Raw genomic sequence first — 20,314 nt, forward strand, 5'->3', positions numbered from 1 at the left:
TAACTAAAATGTAATTGTTCAGATAGAAAATCACATAAAACTTAACATAAAATTCAAATTTATCATGATGCAGATTTCAATATGTTTATAAAAACCACTGCAAGTCTTGCTCAAACACTTAGTTTATGCATATGGTAACTTAATTTACATTCTAAGTAACACAATAAACAACTGATTATAAAACTATTATGAAACAGGTGCCTGTTAATAAGCACAACCCAAGTCAGTCAGTGGGGGAAATTTCTAGCACAGTTACAGAAATCAACTTTTCCTTGAAAACTAAATGTCTGCATAAACATGTTCACACATACATCACTAACTCTTTTGCTGCTGCCACAGCAGATTAAGCTGCTAAAGAATAAATTTCAAAGCTTCAGATCTTTACTTATTGCAGCCCATGTTAGAAAGTGGGAAGAAATAACCACACAGAATATATCTTCAGGACATTATTGTTTAACAACATATGTCACACTCAAGCAAGTTTCAGACAAACAAGAACCTCTTTCTATATGTTATAAGCATGTGCCAAATATAAAAATATTATAAATTTTGTTTAAGAACTACTATACTTACAGATAAATCAATGTTTCCATTGATCAGGAAGCTTGTACTTTCCTGCTGTTTAACCACTGGATGTGACTGGCTGGTTGTAGTCTTTGTTGGAATGATGGAATTAAAAGCAGGCTGAGGTGAGGAAAATAGGTTTGGAGTTGAACTAGTAGGGTTTGGAGATATGGTGCAACAACTATCCATTTCAGTCATAACAGTGGAGGTCAGAACAACAGTTTTGTTAGTACTATGAACAGTCTGCTTTGATTTGGTTTCTGGCTCAGAATGTGCATCCTCAGTTGAAAATGGCTGCTTCGGGTCAGCCTGTACTGAGCATATACCTTCAGTTAAACTGCAATGATTAAGTAGTTTTTCATCTCTGTAAAATGTGGAGATCAAGAGCAAAAACTTCACTTAATACTTCACTACAAAAAAGACACGATTCAATCATTCATAGCTGTTGAAAGAAAGAAAAATAAATTAACTGTAAAAAAAAACTTCATACTTGAGTGTATATTAAGTCTGTGAACAGTCAAAAGTTTTTGGGCTGGCCTGTCAATCAGATAGAGTACTAAATTGGGAAGAGTACTAAAGAACAAGCTCTTACTCTGGGAGAAAAAAAACACTTTAGAACTGTTTATAATTGATTCTTCAAACAGTAACAGTAAAGCTTGGGTAAAAACACTAACACAAAATTACATCATTTCACGGTAAACTTAAATATTAACAACATATTTTTGTTTCAGAACAACAAATGAAAAAATAATGACATACATTATAGTGTTTAACGGTATATGGATGCCTCTTACTGCCCATGACATTCTTTGTACTGATAGATCAATACTGAAGAAATTATTTTGTAACTATTTTGAATGAGAACTATTTTAACATTTTGCTGTTGCCTTTAAAAGATGTTTACCCAGTGCATACCCATGAAACAATATTAATAAGCAGTTATCTAGTCCAAATTTAATAGTTCAATACAAAATACTCGTACAACTTTTTTTTTACTGAGACATCTAGATTTATTTAAATGGACAATCACACAGTTGGAGAGGAAGGTGTTCATTTATGCATCATGGGAAATTATTTGAGAAACTTCTTGTTGTTTCAGTGTTTCTTTTGGAGACACTGCACTTTTACATAAGTTAGGAAGTTATTGAAAACTTCAAGTGTTCAATCACTTCAATAAGCTTACATTTACAGTTTTAACTCTTTTCTTATAGTGACACTTTTCTGCTCATGTCACAAGATTTTACTTACATTTAAAATTTAACCAAGCTATTTTACAATTAACATTTGTATGTGATGTCAGCATTATAATTTACATTATACTTCAAAGTTTTGTATTAACCAAGTTTTAATTCCTTTATTTCAAAAGAAACCTAAAAAGAAAAATGTTTAATTTTGTTTTATTCTCTCATGATACATAAATTCACAAAATGTTAAATCTGTGTCTTTGTAGATTGCCAACATGCTAGCCTTTCATGTATAGAAAAAAATCTAGGTTAACTGCCCTGTTTAAACATTCTTCTTTCAAGTTTCATAGAGAACAATCAGAAAAATAAATTTCTTAGAACTCTTGAATGAATACACATCCACTTTCTATCACCATGTTATTTCTGAGTCAATAATACTTAGTCTGACTAAATGTTCATAACCAATGGAAAATGTTTTTTGAAGTATCTCTGTTGTTTGAAAACTGGGTCAAACTGCTCTTAACATTGTTACTGCTTTGTCCCCATCACCTTTACCCTTATTTTTCAGCTAGAAATATATTAGATAGAAAGTTACACTGTATTTAGATTTTAGTTGTATATTTGACTTATGTTTTAATATGCATATTTCACAGGTTTAATAATTTTTTTATGCACAAGCCAATGCCTGTTCAGTTAACAAGAGATAATGTAATACTTGAATGTTAGCACATTCTACTGAGGGCTAAAATTTTGCTGCCTACTATAAAGAAATATTGACTGAAGATTTGTGTCACAATATACAAGTGTTGATAGACAGGAAAGGATAATTTATTAAAATAAAGTATATGTGAAAAGTAAAGACACGCAAAAAAGATGATGTTTTAAGATTATTTCATCAAGTATTAAAAGGTATGTACATTTTTCCTATGTATTAATTTTAAACTTTTCATTATAATGTAATATAGATTATATAAGTTGACACTAACAGTTACAGTTAGTAATATCATGAAGATATACATACATATGTATACATAAATATTTAAATTTAAAAGAAATTTTCACATTGACTTAGGAGTTTCTAGAAGTTATGCAAACAAAACCTAGTTGAAAAAAAAAAAAAAGATTTACTTTATGCTCATGTTGCTTTGTTGGTTATGTAAGAGGCTAGCTGGGTACATTCCCCTAAATGTAGTGTTAAAGGAACATTAGTTGAGTCAATTATGATTTTAAACAAACATTAGTTGGGTAATTCAATCACTTCATTAGGTTTACATTTATAGCTTTAAAAACATCAGCTGTGTAATTCAACTACTGTTATTAGGCTTACATTTATAGCTTTAAAAACATCAGCTGTGTAATTCAACTACTGTTATTAGGCTTACATTTATAGCTTTAAAAACATCAGCTGTGAAATTCAACTACTTTCATTAGGCTTACATTTATAGCTTTAAAAACATCAGCTGTGAAATTCAACTACTTTCATTAGGCTTACATTTATAGCTTTAAAGGAATGTTAATTGATAATTCTGCACAAAAATTAAAATAATTCAAAGTTATATCCCTACATAAAATGCATGTATATTTGTATGAATGTGTTTTCTCTCTTACAGACACTGTAAAATCAGGATATAATATTTACCTGAGAGGAGATGCTGGCGGGGTCAATATGATTTCACTTAAGCTCCCATTTGCTAAGTTGTGACCTTCTTCTATTACAGTGGATTTTAGTTCATCAATGTGCAGTCTGCTATCATCATCAGGAGCCTTCAATGTACCTTTAACTATATCTGATAGTCGGTTTGCAAATGCATCAGAACCAGAGACAGATGAATCCTAGAGTACAATGGAAAAAAACAAACTAAAACTACAAAATTCTTCCTGATTCAACAATAAGATGAGTTTAAATAATTCACACACAGTGTCACTCAGATAGTGTTCTGTGCTGATGGCTTTAGTTTTCCATTCAAACATAAAGTAAATTTGTAATGAAAAGTAACTATTTCAAGATCATTGTACTGACACCTAATGCAATGTGACCTCAAATAAAACAGTAGCCCATACTGTTTTATTTGAAATGTATGGTGAAATGTTTTAACATGTTTCTTGTATATCTAACATTAATTTTCCTATAAAACTTGTATCTTAGTGTCAGAAGCCTTTAAACAGCTCTATTCCCACCATTATTTAGTACCCTTTCTGTATGTTTCCATATGAAAAATTAGTATGATGGTACTGTGTCAAGTGCTATTTGTTTAAATATGCTTTGCTGAAGAAATTTCTGGGTTAAAAGCAAAATAAACTTCATACAAGACTTGCAGGTTATCAGATGTGCTTCAAATTATCAGAGGAGTATTTACCTGGTGTTCGTAAAATTAATCATAAGCTCAGTGTCTTTTTTTTTACTTCCGTTAAATATGACCCAGGCATTAGTGACATTCCTGAATGTGTTTTGGGCAGTAGCTAAATTTTGTGATGATGAGAAACCCACTTGAAGTAAGAATGTATTCTCAAGGTTAACCTGAATACAACCTAAGAAGGTTGTAACGTTGTTCTGTACTTTATTTTAATTAAAGTTTTAATACCCATACCAGCCATCTTGAGAATACAGTAGTTAAATTTGACCAGTGTGGACATGAGTCAAACTTTCAAGGAGAGATTAGCCTGGGATTAGCCAAACTAATAATAATAATACACTACCATTTGACAAAGTTTGTGTGTTTGTAACACTGGTGAACTGCTACATTAATTGTTGCCAGACCTGACATGAATCACTATGTCCCCTCCCAGGAGGTCCACAGGTGGGTTGACATGAGAATCTGAGACTCAACATGTAACCCCCAGGGCACTAAAATAATACATCAGTTATTAAAATATTAAGAATGCTACAAGTGACAAATTAGAATCATAGATAATCTTAAAATTTACTGTTCGATTATAGTTCCACTTCTGTTCAGATACAAAAAAAAACAACTGAGTATACTTGTTATTGATTCCTGACTTTATACAAACTTTGCAATTAACAAAATAAACTCTCTAAAAGTAGTTCAGACCATTAAATCTTCGAGCCATCGTGAAACAAAACTATTTTCCTTGATCTGAGAGCAATACTGTTGAAAAACTGAGTACTTTTATAAACTGAAAAAATGTTTCTGAACATTTACATAAATCACATCACTTACATAATGATTTTAAAGTCACTTGCTCTTGAACTACAGACAGCTATGTTCAAATAGGTGGGCAAGCTTCCCTTCACCCCATTGTCCAATATGGAAACACCCCCTATCAAACTTTACTAGACATACGATTTCCTAACTTGAAATGAGGTTTTGATTAAAAATAATAGCATACTATAAATGGATAATAGTAAATTTCATACATGCATAGAAGTTAAGAAATTAAAATAAAAAATAAAAGGTAATATAAATTAGATATTAAATTATCTATTTCCACATCAACTTTGTGCTTTTTCCCTGATTTTTATCACATCTTGGGCCTTGCTGCATCAACATAGGTACAACCTATTCTATATGCTGGCACTTTATAGGGTTGCACATCCTAAAACACACCAGCTTCAACCTGCATTTATAAAAACCTTGATTTACTTCTGATTTTGAGTGGCTTAAATGGGTAAGAACTATTGAACATGCTTTACAAGAAAATTACCACAGTTATGGACTGCTTTAAATCAGTAATAGATATTGCACAAGTTTTACTGTGTTTTATGAGATGTCTCACCATTACCCATGAGCCTGGGAGAGGTGGAAACGAAGCAGGTTCCAGATCAAACTTGGTTGAATCAGGTTTGATGTCTTTACTTTCACAGCCTTTTGCATCATTACTTCCTCTCCTAAGTTCCTGTTTCATGTGGAAGCAGAATATATAAATGAACAAGTAAACACAGACCATAATATATACAAATATATAAAAATAATAACATAGGGACATAGAAATCAAAGGAAACAAATTCTAAAATTTAAGTACTCAAATAGCCACAAGTATTAAAGCTTTCCAAAATGAAACATGTGGAACTCAATAAAAAAACTAAACAACTAAACAATTAATGTGAATTTGGTTCAAAAATATATATATGTAAAAACAGCTCGTTTGGGTTGAGAAAATATTTTACATAGAGGAGCGAACAACGTTTCGATCTTCTTCGGTCATCGTCAGGTTCACAAAGAAAGAAAGAGGTAACTGACCTGAAGCTGACCACATGTTTGAAAGGGGTTGTGTAACTGAGTGTCAGAATGTAGAGGGCATGCTTAGATGTTTGAATATATAATTTTATATTATTTATTTTATTATTATTTATTATATTATTTTTAATATAGGTATAAAGGTGTTCCTTTGTATTGGTTTATTTTGGGCTTAAGCTGTTGTATAAGTGAGGCTTCTTTAATTTTGCGTTTGTTTCTTTATTTAGTATTTGAGTACTAAGAAACCAAATAAACACAGCCATAAAACTATGCTCACCAGATAAAATTAACGATGAATTAGACAAAATAAAACAATACTTCATCAACATCAATAAGTTTCCTCCACAAACTGTAGAAAACATTATACGCACACACCTAGACAGAAAGTAAAATCAACCTGGAAAAGTAAATATATCTCACGAATCAAAAAATCACGAAACCATATACTGCTGCATACCATATATTCCAGACATCAACAGAAAAATAACCAACATTTGACAAAAACTAGTAACAAAATATGACATTCCAGTTAATCCCAAATTTATTCAAAAACCAGGCACAAAACTGAGGTCTATACTATGTAAAAAACTACACTGACAAACACCACACCAACATTTATAAAATACAATGTGATAACTGCCACAACTTCTATATTGGAGAAATAAGTAGAAAAATGGAAACCAGATTCAAAGAACATAAAAAGTCACTTTCACATGCTTTCGAACACTGCAAATCAAATAAACAAAACATAACCATAAAAAACACTCAAATACTAAATGAAGAAACAAACATAAACAAATGCAAAATTAAAGAAGCCTTACTTATACAACAGCTTAAGCCCAATATAAACTAATACAAAGGAACACCTTTATACCTATATCAAAAATTATATATTCAAACATCTAAGTATGCCCTCTACATTCCGAAACTCAGTTACACAACCCCTTTCAAACGTGTGGTCAGCTTCTGGTCAGTTACTTCTTTCTATCTTTGTGAACCTGATGATGACCGAAGAAGGTCAAAACATTTGCTCCTCTATGTAAAATATTTTCTTTACAATTGGGTTTTCTCGACATCACTGAATTTGGTTCAGATGTGCATATCTGTGTTATAATATTTATCTTAAGAAACACCATCACAGTTAAACAAGGGGTTTCAACAGGTTTCATACACAAAACCAAGTGGCAAGGTGACACACATCTGGGATTCAAGTACAAATTCCTTAATTCTGAGCTACTGAACAGACAGAAAGTAGAACCAAGCAAACAAAAACTGTTAACATAATAATTTGTCAGATTCTTTAAGCCAAAAAGTGAGATCAATCACTTTCTTTTACCGAGAGTAATGTCATGTTTGAAACCCAGATCCTTTAATTCTAAGCCTAACACATTAGTCAATGCCTTAATATTAAGCCCTAATACGTTGTGATGCTGCTACTGTAGTTCAACAATAACCACTTTATATTCAACTCATGCCACCCTCTCAGTTCTTAATGAAAAAAATTGTTATATAAATTACTAAACAAAAACCTTTCACACAATAAGACTTTATACTAATGATTGTTTTAGTATAAAGACACACACACTGGCTGTCTGAGCTCTATTTACCATGAGGAACCAATTCTAGGAGTTTTACCATCACAAGTCCATAAACCTACTGATTGCTGACCAGTGGGATTTATATTGAGGTATTTCCTCTAATTATCATATTGAGTAATCTTTCTTAGTTTTTTGAAAATTATTTTGAAAATTTGGAACACAATTCAAAACTTACACCTTTGGCATTTGTTTCTTCTTTTCTTTTTCTCCTAGGGCGGTTTCTAAAGAAGTAATTTTGTAACACAGTGAAAGTATTGGTTTTGATTTCAGAAAACATGTTGTAGTTTTACTGTCAAACAATTACTTGAAGTACAAACAAAAAATTATAAAGATAACAGAATCACAAAATATTGCTAAAGTAATTTGAAACAAAGCTTCACAGTAAGCTATCAGTGACTTGTCCACCGTGGGTATCAAAACACTAACAAACCAAGCATGTTAAAATAAATTAGTAATTTAAGAATTTTAAAAAATTAATACATTATAGCAAATGAGAAGCATACAAACAATTACTGTACTATGTTAAAACAAATCCAGCATACTTTCTGCAACTGTCAATCTCGTTTGCCTTGTGAATATCTTTAACATTAACTTTCAGCAGTATTTTAACCTTGAAATGATTATGACAACACAAGCTAGTTCTATTATTGTGTTAAACTAGTGAGCAGAGTAGTTTGATTTACAAACTGTTTGCCATTGGTCAAGCAAACTTTCACTCAGTGTTTACTTTCAAGATTTACAATAAGAATTTTTTATAGCATACATAAAAACGATTTTAGCTTTCAAATTCATTATGAGATACTTTTGTACTCAAGTTGCATCTGTAGTCCTAGATTGTTCTTAAAAAAGTTACACAATTTTTCATTTCAAAATTAATTCAACTGATCAAAATTAACTAGTTTTTCTAGTATCCAGAAACCAATTAATCTTAACTTTGAATAGATACTAAATTTCCTGGAATATGACAGTAAACTTGGATAACACCATCATGCCCCATGTGTGAACAAGGTGTAGCCTGGCTAAATAATGAATTGATATTTACTGTAAAATCATTATCAATGTTTTATGTGTAGTTACTAATTTCACTGCCAACTCTGATTTTATTATTTTAAGTTACATACTCAGCCCTTTTATGACCACACCTTTTTTCCATACCTAAGGTGTTTTTGATTAGATAAGGGTAATAAACTCTGATGTTAGTTTTAACTTCCTAGAATACAACAATAATAAATTTTGATTCAACTTGTGTGGAATAATTAATTTTTTTTTTGTCAATCCCCCTACTTCTATCTTTCTAATATCAGGAAAAAAATGGGAAAGTATGCTTATATTTATTTATGCAATAACTTATCATTCATTCTATATTCAGAACTTAAATATATTTGTTACATTTTAGGTCTGATTGACCTAAAACAATTTCAAAGAGACTGAAACTTTCTTGAATTTATAATTTTCTTTGCATAGCTGTTAATATTAGAAGTAATGCAAACTCTCAATACAATAACTTCATATATTTAATTTCATCATAATTTTATTGGCACCAGTGTTAGGCCAAGTAGACCCAAAACATAACAGGATGTTTAATATCTTAAAAAGTTTATTCATTCACATTTAAAGAACTGCTTTGTCATTATTATTTAACTTTACTTCTCTACTTAAATTAGTCTACCTACTATAATCAAACTACATGTAAGAAAATACACACCTTTGTTTTGTAGATAAATCTTTGCCTTGGAAATCATTTGTACACTTGGTTTGGTTTGGCAGTTTAGAAATCGTGGATTCTTTCATTTCACTTGAAGATTTATTGAATATTTTTGTACCATAATTTGATGAAGGGGAATTTAAAACTTGCTTGTTATAGTGTGAATATCTTTTGGAATAAGAGAAAATATCTTGCACATCCATTCCTAAACTGTAAGGATTGCCATAAGGATATGGCAAGTAGCCAAAGCCACTAAACCCATGACTCAACATTGGAGTAGCTGCATGTGGAGGATTTGGCATGAATGGTAGAGCATCCTTCTGTTCTAACCCTAATGAATTGTGTTTGCTGTGTTGGTTTCGATAAACTTGGGGTTTATTACTCCTGAAATAAGTTACAAGACTGAATAACAAAATTCTCAAAGTTTAAGCTTGTTTCTTATGTTAGCCACAAATACTGATTACAAAAATTTTAGTTTAAACGTGCCTGTTATATCAGCCAAACAAAAAAAAGTATGTGAGACATTACTAGCATATTTTCAACATTTTCTCATATAATCAGTTTTATTAAATCAGTATTTTTAACTATCATAATAACAACTATTACTTAGTTAAAAATAAAATACTTTTATGAAGTACATAATGCTTTTTTCCAGTTGTGATTTTATTATCTCAATCTTTGAGAAGACTATTTCAAAATCTTTCTGAAGCAGCCTATTAATGTAAAACAAGGTATACATTCTACTAGTTACAACTGAAGACCAACATTTTTCCATAATGATGCATCCCTCATGGTAGAAAGATCTAGTAAAGAGCAGCTAAAACTTAGTGTCAGCAGCAAGGGCAACTAACAATCTCAAGAATGAATGTTGCTAAGCATACAATGTCACATATATGCAATGAAATAACAATGTTTGTTCATATGGAAATGAGATTAACTCGAAGTAGACTTGGGAAAGACAAACTATAGTTCTTCCCATATTTTAGTAAAGTAGCAATATCAATTTCCTTGTAGTCTGATAAATAAAATATTAATTTTATATTAGCTTAAGTAATAATATCCACCCCACTCTACTTTACTAAAATAACAATATACATCTTATTGTAATAACAAAGTAATTTATGATATTCTATAATCATGTAAAATCTCTCTCCTTTAGTTTGTTAAATAACAAAATCACACCTTCATTTGGTCTGATAAGGAAAAATACATAAATCTCCCATACTCAGAAGTAATAATAATGTCTCTCTTACAGTCTGATAAAGTAATATTATTCAGTTTTTTTCCTCTTTTAATAACATACCAATTCTCTAGTTCTCTGAGAAAGTAATAAGAGCATACTATCATTATTCTGATTAAGTAACAATATTAACCTTTTCTAGTCTTATAATATAATAATATCCATTCTCTGGTTAACTAAGATAGTAAGACCCTACTTTTCATTACTATGATAAACTAACTATTCAACTCCCATCTAGTTTTGCAGAGTAAAACAAGTTATTCATCACCCTAAGTGTAGCAGGTATACAATATTCAATCTCAAATGAAATATCATAAAGCCAATTCCCAGTGCTTTTATTTTTATTTCAATAAAGCAATACCAGAACAAGTGCTAACACAAAAAAGTTAACTCACCTCCCTGATGAAACATTCAGCCCATGTCTTCCTGTTCCATTGAATGACTTAAAAGCAGCTGGTGGGGGCAGTCCATTCATTAAAAATATCTAAATGATATAGAAGTAATCATAGAATAATTGTTAACCTAAATCTTTGTACAAAACAGTCTTCTACATATATACTTACAAATATTAACCTTCAAGCTCTAGCTGCTGTTATAATACTTAAGCAAAATTAGGCCACTGTTACTTTTGTATCAGTTGACAGATAAAACTAGAAAAGTTAACACACGTTACAGGATGCGAACAATATGAAAGCTTGTGGAGCTGTTTGTATAAAACTAAGTGGTGTGACAGTAGCCCTGTTTACACCATCATAGGGTTGTCACATGCAGCACTATAAGGAATTACCAAAGTAACTGTATTGATAAGTTAAGCTAAGAATTCTGATAATGTTTCTTGAGTATTAAAATGCTTACAGTTCCAAATTCAAAAGTTGATGGAGCAGGAGGAGCACAAGCTTGAAGCATTGTAGGTGGATAAAATGGAGGGAAGACCTGAGAAGAATGTTACAAATGTTAGAACTTGCACCAGAACAGCTTACCAGTTCCAATACATTACAGCACATACTTTACTCTTAGAGAGTGTACTCAATTGTAAGCTGACAGATATTCATTTTGAGTGCAAAAAACACAAACATAAGGAAATATCAAGTTAATGCTACATATTAAATAATCAACAAAAATATGTTAAGTTTCAAATTAGTTTGAAATGTTTGAAAAATAAAACTAGTTTTAGGTTTATGGATTTTAGTATCATATTAACAAGACTTTCAGGTAATGCTTAAAACAGTCTAATATTACTAGAACTTTAACACAAGGCTTCACTCAATGTTTAAACAATTTTACTACAAGGTTTCATTCAAATTTAAATGTTTCATATTAGGTTTTTTAAAATAACCTTAATTTTCTTATGTTTAACAATTGCTGAGGATTTCATATAGCTTGTATAATACTGCAAAATGTTAGGCAATAGTGGGCTTAATTTTAATAAAATTACACATACCTGCTTGCATTGCATATTAAAAATAATGTTGATGGCCATAAAAGAAAGTTTAAAAGTTCTAATGATTAACTTTAGAAAATCAATAAACAGAAATTAAGTTTCTTCCATGCAAAATGTTTTAATATACCTTGCAAGTAAATATTTGAAAATACTACTGAAAACTACCAAAAATAAAAAAGTGTAAGCAACTTACTAGAATGGAAAATGGTAATATTACTACAGTGTTGTAAGTAGGAGGTTCATCAGAAATTATGCTCTGCAAGTTAGTGTAGCATATATTGTAAGAAAGAAGTGAACAAGTCTGGTACATACTGTAAGCTAAAGTATAAGTTTAAAATGATATATATACATAATATATTATACATTTTGAATTAACCTGATTGTGGTAAGCTAACTTGCACATGATTAAGAAATGTATTATACTTTCTGAATTAATACAGGTGTGATAATTTACAGGATAAGAGTAAGGAACATCAAAAAAATGTTGTTTTTTTTATAAATTAGATTAATTAGTATTGGAACAAATAACTTAGAAAAAAACATCTCAAACATCAAGAACAATGAACTTTTATCAACATCAAATTCTGATCAAAGAAAACTACTAATTTGTAATATAATTTAACCAGTAATGAGTATATTCTGTTTTTACTTACATAAAGTTTTCAAGACCAAAAGCCAAGTTAGTTAGAACATGCAAGCAACAGCCACAAGAGAAGGTACAAACAATTATTCTACTCATTTGAGCATTGGTGTTAAAAACTAATAATTAATCAAAAGTGACTGACAACCTTAACTCTCTAAACCTGTGCAGATGTCAGCATCTAATAACATTTATGTCTTTTTGGCTGAAAACTAATCCAAACCATGTTATTATCTACTTTTTATTAATAGACTAGAAAGTTTATAAGGTATGGTAATAATCATTAGGATATCATTAAAATAATTCCAATTCAAAATGTATAAAATTAAGAGTTTAAAGAGTTACATTTGAGTAACTTTCTTGTTAGGTTTTGCTGGACTTTACACGAGATGACTTAACTCTAATCACACTCTTCAAACTGATGTAATTAGTAATAATCTCATGCACTCAACTGATAAGAAAAACTTAAGTAATCACATATAGATATAATACAGTTTCAAAATACTACTAGTTGATCTTACTTAGCCACTTGTTAGTATGATTTTCCTTCATTAGTTTGTGCTAGTGAAAGAGATCAACTCCAAAATCATAATCCATACATTTTGATAATGACAGACAACACACAAAGTTCTGGTAAAAAATGTTCCCAACCAGAGGGGCAATCTATCAAGTAAAAGAAACGGTGTACTATCATTGGCTAAAAGATTCATTGAGGGTTTGACTAACTACTAAAGATTTAATACACTAACTTGCTGGTTGCCATAAGATAAAGAGGGATCATTTGTATATGATAATCCTTGCTGTGGCTGTTCTGTCCACTGCTGCTGAATAGATGTGGTGGGTTCCTGCTGATCACTGACAGAGGAGGCCATAGGACCTTGGCATCTCAAGCCATTCTTATAACGTGGGATTAATGGTGCTCTTGCAATTGGCTTGGCCTTAATCCTTACCTATGCAATTGAACAAAAGTCTTACTTTCTTAGCTTTAAATCTAAAAAAATGTCAAGCTTAAGTCAGCTTTTTTTTTGTTCATTTGAATAAAAGTTCACTTGTAACCACCTGAAGTAATGCCCATGCATTGTTACATTTTTAGAAAAATAGACATCAATACTAAAATATGAACTTTAATATTACATCAGTACTCTCAAGAAAAGCAAATCTGAGTAAAAGCTTGAATCCCTAATTAACTTGTACCCTAACATCTGAGCCAATTAGACAATTTCTACCTTTCAAGAACATTGTTTGTAATTACAAATTAAGTCTTCTTTTAAACGTAATGGTTAGATAATGAGCTCCCCCAAACAGCACATAATGGATAGATACTGTATGTATAATAATCAGTAATGAACAAAAAAGTACCATATAAATAGATGATCCAAGATTTCAGCAGGTAGGTTGTCTTTACTCTACTTGAAACTACACTTTTTTTTCAGATCCAAACTTATAATATTTTTGGTTGTTTAAAATGGGTGTGTGTGTGTGTATAAATAACCCCAAAAAATTTTCACATCCTCCACATGTGAAATTCCACGAGTTTGTAACTAGAAGAGATTATTTGCTATATTTCTTTATTTACTTTTCTATGTTTCAAGCAAAATAAAGAAATTATTGATAAATAGTAAAATGTATATGCATATATAATGTATTATAACTGAAATGCAACTGGATATCACAAAATACTAGTCCACTAAAACACTGCCAAGACTTTGTAAAGACCACTTTTATATTCTTGGATACCGTAACAATGACATGCACATTGTCATTGTAACTTCTGTGATGTTAGCTGGGCACAGCTGAAAGGTCAATATAATAAAAATAATATATACATAACACTAAGATTTAAGCTATTTAGACTGAACATTTATGTTTGTGTTATAATTTGTAGTCCTTCTAAAATAAAAAAGCATAATTTATATTCATTTACTAATTTTTAATGGTGGTTATGAGGTTGGTCAAATTGACAGAACCTGTACAAAGAATCAATACTGAAAATAACAGATAAAATATGTTTTCTTAATAAACAATTGATAATTATTTGCATATTATAAAGATTTTGCATATGCAATTTGTACATTTTTGATGCATTAAAGTATTTTTAATTGTAAAATCAAAATTGCTTTGCATGTTGGATAGTCAACAATTGAAAAGAAAAAAGGAATAAGGGAAAATATTGCATAAAAAATTTAAAACTTAAAAATATTGTGTATGAAAGTCTTAATGTTTACTGATAATCTGCAAAATTTCATAAATATATGGTTACTAATTTAAAGGTTATAGCATAAAGACTATAACAAGCACAAAATGGTTACAATGCCTGTCCATGTTGAAAGAGATAAATATGATCAATTTGAGAGATTATTTAAAAGCATTCCTTACAAAATTCTAAATGCACGTAGAGAATTTAACATATTCCCAATAAAAACAGTTTAAATTACCCCATCCACCACCTTATTTCATCAGATAACTTTCATTTGAATGGCTTATTTTCATATAATTTCTTCTAAATGTAATGGTTTGTGAAAGCTAAACATAAGCTATCACTAGATGAAAAGAAAGAAAATACAGTCACCTATCAACACAAACTGCAAACTTTGAGCTTTTTTGTTTGAATAATGTGATTTGATCATCACTATCTAGTAAAATGCAACCAAACCCCAGTGTATGGAATATGATTCTGCACCAGAGAGCAAACATACCATAATTGGTTTGCCTTGAAAACTACGAACTTCTTCTCGAAGGTAACGATACGCCTTTTGTACATCTTCATCAGAGTCAAATGTCACATACCAGCTATCGTTGTGGACAAATTCACACTTGGCAAACTTCGGACATCCCTCACCACCAAATAAAGTTTCAATATCCTGTAAGGGTATGGTACAAAGTGCCCAATTTTTACAAATATCTAAGCAAAAAAGTACAAATCTGAGAAGACTAGAACGAGAAATTGTAATGTTAATCAAACATTTTTTTTATGGTATAAAATCATACTGTTAGTCAATCCTCATGAGATAACCAACTGTACAATATCACAGGTTGCAGAAAAGATTGTTTTGTAAGGTAGAGAAAGTTGTTTTTGTCACTACTTAATGGTAAAAGTTTAAGATGTTTTACTTGTTTACCTAACTGATTACATTTTAAACTGCTCACACTGTACAATTACTTTCCTTATTCAATATGAACCAAAATTTCCACAACATGATAAACGTCACATTTAGATTTATGTACAGTTATAAAATACTTCTTAGAAACCTACTGTAATTGGTATAATACACACAAATATAATGAGATTCACACCTAAAATGGAGAACTGTTAATTTCACTGTTAGTATAAGTTTTGTTTCCACGGGAAAGATAACTAACTTGGATGATCTTGCAACGGTTCTTGCCACATGGTTAGAAAGCCAGAAAAATTATGATAGTTAGAATAAATTGTCTACTTTTTGCATTCTATTATTCTTTGTTATTTGATGCATTATTTAATTAAATCAAAATTTAATGCATTACTACCATTAGTATAAAAAAGTAGGGTTAAGTTTTATTGACAGTTGACCACAAGGAAAAATAAAACCTGGGTAAGACCTTTATTGTTTTTCATGTTTATTCTTTTACTTATTATTATTATTATTATTATACAAGTACCAAAAATGTAAAAATATGGATCTCTATGTTAGTTAAAGTTAGATTAGTTTCATGAAGCATGCATGTGACCAGCTCATGCCCCAAGTGATTTACAACTCATAATGATGGCATGAACAGTTGTCAGACACAACTGGGGAAGGGGGAAATTATAAACAGAAGTATACTGCTACAAGTTTAAAGCTATTTAGGATAAATGAATGTAGTTTCATGTAACAATTTGATGTCATTCTAGATAGAAAAATTAGAAATATAATTCATATTTATTTCAATTTGTTTTGGTGGTTATGAGGTCTGTTAACTTGTCTGAAACAGACAAAATATACAGTTGTACTGAAAACAATTTTTTGAAATGTACTTTGGAGGTTTTAGAAATTACACAAGTGCATGTATTCTTGTAGCAAAGTCACATGGGGCTATGTGCTGTAGCCACTGAAATCAAACCACTGAATTCAGCATTGTAAATCTGAACACTGTGCCATCTGAGAAATTACACAAATCAAATTTGAGATTCTTGAAATGAAGTATTTTTAATGTTCACATGAAAATCACAGACAAATCTTTATTTTTTTAAAATACTTCAAAAAATATGATTTTCTAGATGTGAAAGACTGTCAAATTTTGTGAAGATACTCAAACAAAATGAAAAGTTAGTAGAATCAAATATATAGACTTTATACAAGTACGGAGGTCACAAAGTTGCTGAATTTGATTGAACCTGTATTGAAAGGTTAAATAAATTGTTTACCTTGATTGCAGTATTTTTTGGTATCTCACGAAGAATTAAGACGCAGCACTTATGATTTGGACGAACCTTTTCACCAGCCTCATCAACTTGTACATTAGGTGATTCTAGTTTTTAAAAAATAAGATAATAAAAGCAAAAAAGTAAACATTAATAGATTTCAATGCTATTAACTAGTTTATAACAAGTTTTTCATATTTTGAGTCAAACTGTTTAATGACTCAAAATAATTAGTCATTACAGTGCTTCATTTTAATTAATATAAAGTGTTCTTTCAAATATATCAAGGAGAGCAATTTCTTTACTTTGTTCACCAAAATCATGCCATACAAAAATACAACTTCCTATACAGCATCTTTGAAAGTCATGTTGTATAAAAACTGAACTGAAAAAATCATGTTTATGTATGTATGAGCTTGGTTTGCCTTGTGTTGATGTTACATTTTATGACAAAATAAGTTGTTTGTTACACCTGTTCTATCATTGTGAATGTTCATGTAAGATTGATACTGACTGGCTTTATTCTACTAGCTGAATGCATTATACTGACAAATTACAGCAACATGTTGATGTCTGATGGAAATTTGTTTTAAAGTACATCAATTAACACATACATCATCAAATCACACTGGCTGGAAAGTAAGTTTGCTACTTGATCAAAGCAACTGAAATCCTCATATTTGCTGTACTGATTTTTTTATACACACTCTTGAAATTTTCAGGTGAGTATTTATTTATTTTTCTTGAACAATGTTAAGAAGTGCAAGTTTGATCAAGTCCTTAAAATGATGTCCTGACAATATACAAATTACCAACTGCTTACACCAAAACACATGTGTTTGTTGATGTTCTACTAACTTAAGATACTCAACTGTAACCTATTATCTGTAACTTTGGTATTTTTATTGTATCTATGGCAAAGCAAGTAAGGCTTTCAGCTGTCAACACTAGTTGCAGATAAAAGAAAACAATGAGTTAAAAAAATGTGACCAATGTGTAGTCTAGTTAGAACAACTTCCTCTTTCCGATCCTTATGGAAGGAAGATGGCCAAGCTTTTATTTGGAAAAGCTTGTTATATCCGTTGCTCACTCCAAGTCGACTGCTAGCTGGCACAGAGCCAAGCCTTGAATACTGGACCATAGTTCATGTATGGGACAGGCACGGCAGTGATATTGCCAGAGCAGATAGACTTAGCTGCAGTGTCGGTGAGCTCATTCCTGCGAATACCAACATGGCCCGATATCCAGAAAAACTGGGTAGAAGTAGACGTTAAAGAGAAATGGGCCAGTTGGTTTTGAATATCAGTGAGAACAGGGTGTGATTCAATGTGAAGCAATTTCAGGGCCAGCAGAGAACTAAGCAAGTCAGTATATATAGTGTAGTTTGAGTACTGCTTAGCTTCTATGTGATCCAGGGCAAAAGAAATGACATACAGTTCAGCAGTGAACACAGAAGCTGTAGAGGGGATTCTGCACGCAACCATTGAACCACAATAAACTATGGCAGAGCCCACAGTCACCTGATTTCAAACCATCTGTATAAATAGGAATGGTGGGATGGTTTGAAAGATGTTCAGATTCATCAACTTTTTTAACTGTGGAGGTCAAAAGAGTTTTCATTTGTTTGGAAAAAGATTCTTTTGCAGGCACACAGAGATTTGTCTGGTTTGCACTCCCACTGTAGTTGTGGAGCAAAGCAGCATACGTTTGAGATTAGGTGGTGGATAGCAATTTTTGAGCCTCAGGATAAGTAATGTTATGAATCGTTTTCAAATGCTGCAAGAATGAAAGTAGTACAGGTGAGAGCCATTGCAACTGATTCAATGAGGGTCCATTTCACACTCATAGGCATCATGGTCCTTGGCACTACAACAAGCACACATCAAGGAACCATGACATGATGTCTTTGAGTGACCAAACCGTTGACACTGGAAACATCGGAGAGGATTTGGAATGTATGGCTGTACTCTGCAATTAAGATAACCTGCCTTGATGGTGGCAGGTGGGCGTGGTGACGTAAATGTGAGAATGAGAACATTGGTCGGCACCATAATTCCATCTTTGTGAGTGGATATATGTCTCACTGCAGAAATTCCTTGGGTGGAGAAACCAGCGAGAATCTCCAACTCTGGGATGTTCTTCAAATCCCTCTCAACAACAACTCCTTGTGATGAATTCAAAGTAGCATGAGGTGCAACCTCAATAGGTATATTGAGTTCACTGTGTTGAGGTGTGGATGTTTCCACCAATATGTCGCCAGATCGAAGCTTCTTTACTGACTTTGGAGAGCCAGCAAGTCCCTCTAGTCCCTTCTGAATGAAAAAGGGAGACATTTGCCCTAAAGGTTTGTCTGAAAGTGAATACAATATAAGAAAATGAGGTACAGGTGGTGAGGATTTCTGCTCAGAATCTTTAAGGCATGGTCGTTTACCTATAGACTGTTTTTTCACTATTTTATTAAGAGAAAGGGAAATTTTGGTGCCCACTGATCCCACCCACCATGGAGCCCTATGAGGGGATGCACTACATTGTCAAACAAGAACACTGCAGCAACGCCAGGGTTTTGTGAGCACTATACCTAAACACCAGCATCAGATATAATGTCCACAACACCTGCTGAAAACATCCAACACTGGTACTTGGTTGACTCTAGCCCAAGGCTGCCCGTCTACAGGAATTCAAGGCCTAAGTGGTGTATTAGGGTTGGACCCCTCAACCACTCTCCTCCCCTTCACAGGTTGCCACACATGGCAAACACATGGGTGGATGATTAGATCCCAGAGGAGGTAACTGAAAGAACAGAACCTTCCTTGGGAGGTACCCTCACCACGTACAGGAATCCACAGTGAGGGGTTTTCACATAGAGCATTAAAATTCCTTCTCTGTTATGATCTTGTAAACTTAATTGAAATATGACCTGTATTGTGAAGAAAGGAGAGCACAGCTGGATATTAACTTCAGAAATTAACTGTTAAACAGATTCTGAGGCAGTCCATATTAAAATATTGAACTTAATTTAGTCTCACCTCTAAGTACTTCTACAATCAATTTCAAGTCTTTTGTGAGGCGTCTCACTTGGTTGAAGTTAGCAACTGTAATGATCGGAACATATTGGTCACTATCCATTTGAGAAACGAGAAATGTGTCATGGGCCAAATTTTCCCTGAAACAGAATTGCAATAGCTAAAGTATATAGCAAAAAAGTGAAAGAAGGAAACCTATCCAAAAGTTTATGCATTACACCCTCCCTGAAAAAATGAAATAAAAAACAAACTGATGCAGTTCTGAACATTATATGCAAATAACACCTAAATTTTTTTTAATTAATGTTACATATTATTCCTTATATAAATATTCAATAAAAT

General features: G+C 31.6%; 1 protein-coding gene across 22 annotated transcripts in view; it reads right to left on the bottom strand.

Annotated features, from left to right (window-relative positions):
- The window catches only part of LOC143247118 (la-related protein 4-like), a 41,237-nt gene that overhangs the window by 4,097 nt on the left and 16,826 nt on the right, over nt 1–20,314 (bottom strand). For 7 of the 22 annotated variants that reach the window (XM_076494632.1, XM_076494624.1, XM_076494631.1 and 4 more), the window contains 11 exons: nt 19,976–20,112; nt 16,953–17,056; nt 15,265–15,429; nt 13,318–13,518; nt 11,343–11,420; nt 10,883–10,971; nt 9,248–9,631; nt 7,718–7,763; nt 5,484–5,603; nt 3,388–3,581; nt 574–928 (listed from right to left, as the gene is read on the bottom strand). In XM_076494632.1, the coding sequence (XP_076350747.1) occupies nt 574–928; nt 3,388–3,581; nt 5,484–5,603; nt 7,718–7,763; nt 9,248–9,631; nt 10,883–10,971; nt 11,343–11,420; nt 13,318–13,518; nt 15,265–15,429; nt 16,953–17,056; nt 19,976–20,112 (1,873 nt within the window). Of the gene's footprint in view, nt 1–573; nt 1,007–3,387; nt 3,582–5,483; nt 5,604–7,717; nt 7,764–9,247; nt 9,632–10,882; nt 10,972–11,342; nt 11,421–13,317; nt 13,519–15,264; nt 15,430–16,952; nt 17,057–19,975; nt 20,113–20,314 lie in introns of those variants that run through there. The other 15 variants (XM_076494641.1, XM_076494629.1, XM_076494640.1 and 12 more) reach the window with 6 other exon arrangements.

The sequence above is a fragment of the Tachypleus tridentatus genome, chromosome 3 (genome assembly GCF_004210375.1).
Source record: "Tachypleus tridentatus isolate NWPU-2018 chromosome 3, ASM421037v1, whole genome shotgun sequence".
Taxonomy (NCBI): Eukaryota; Metazoa; Arthropoda; class Merostomata; order Xiphosura; family Limulidae; genus Tachypleus; species Tachypleus tridentatus.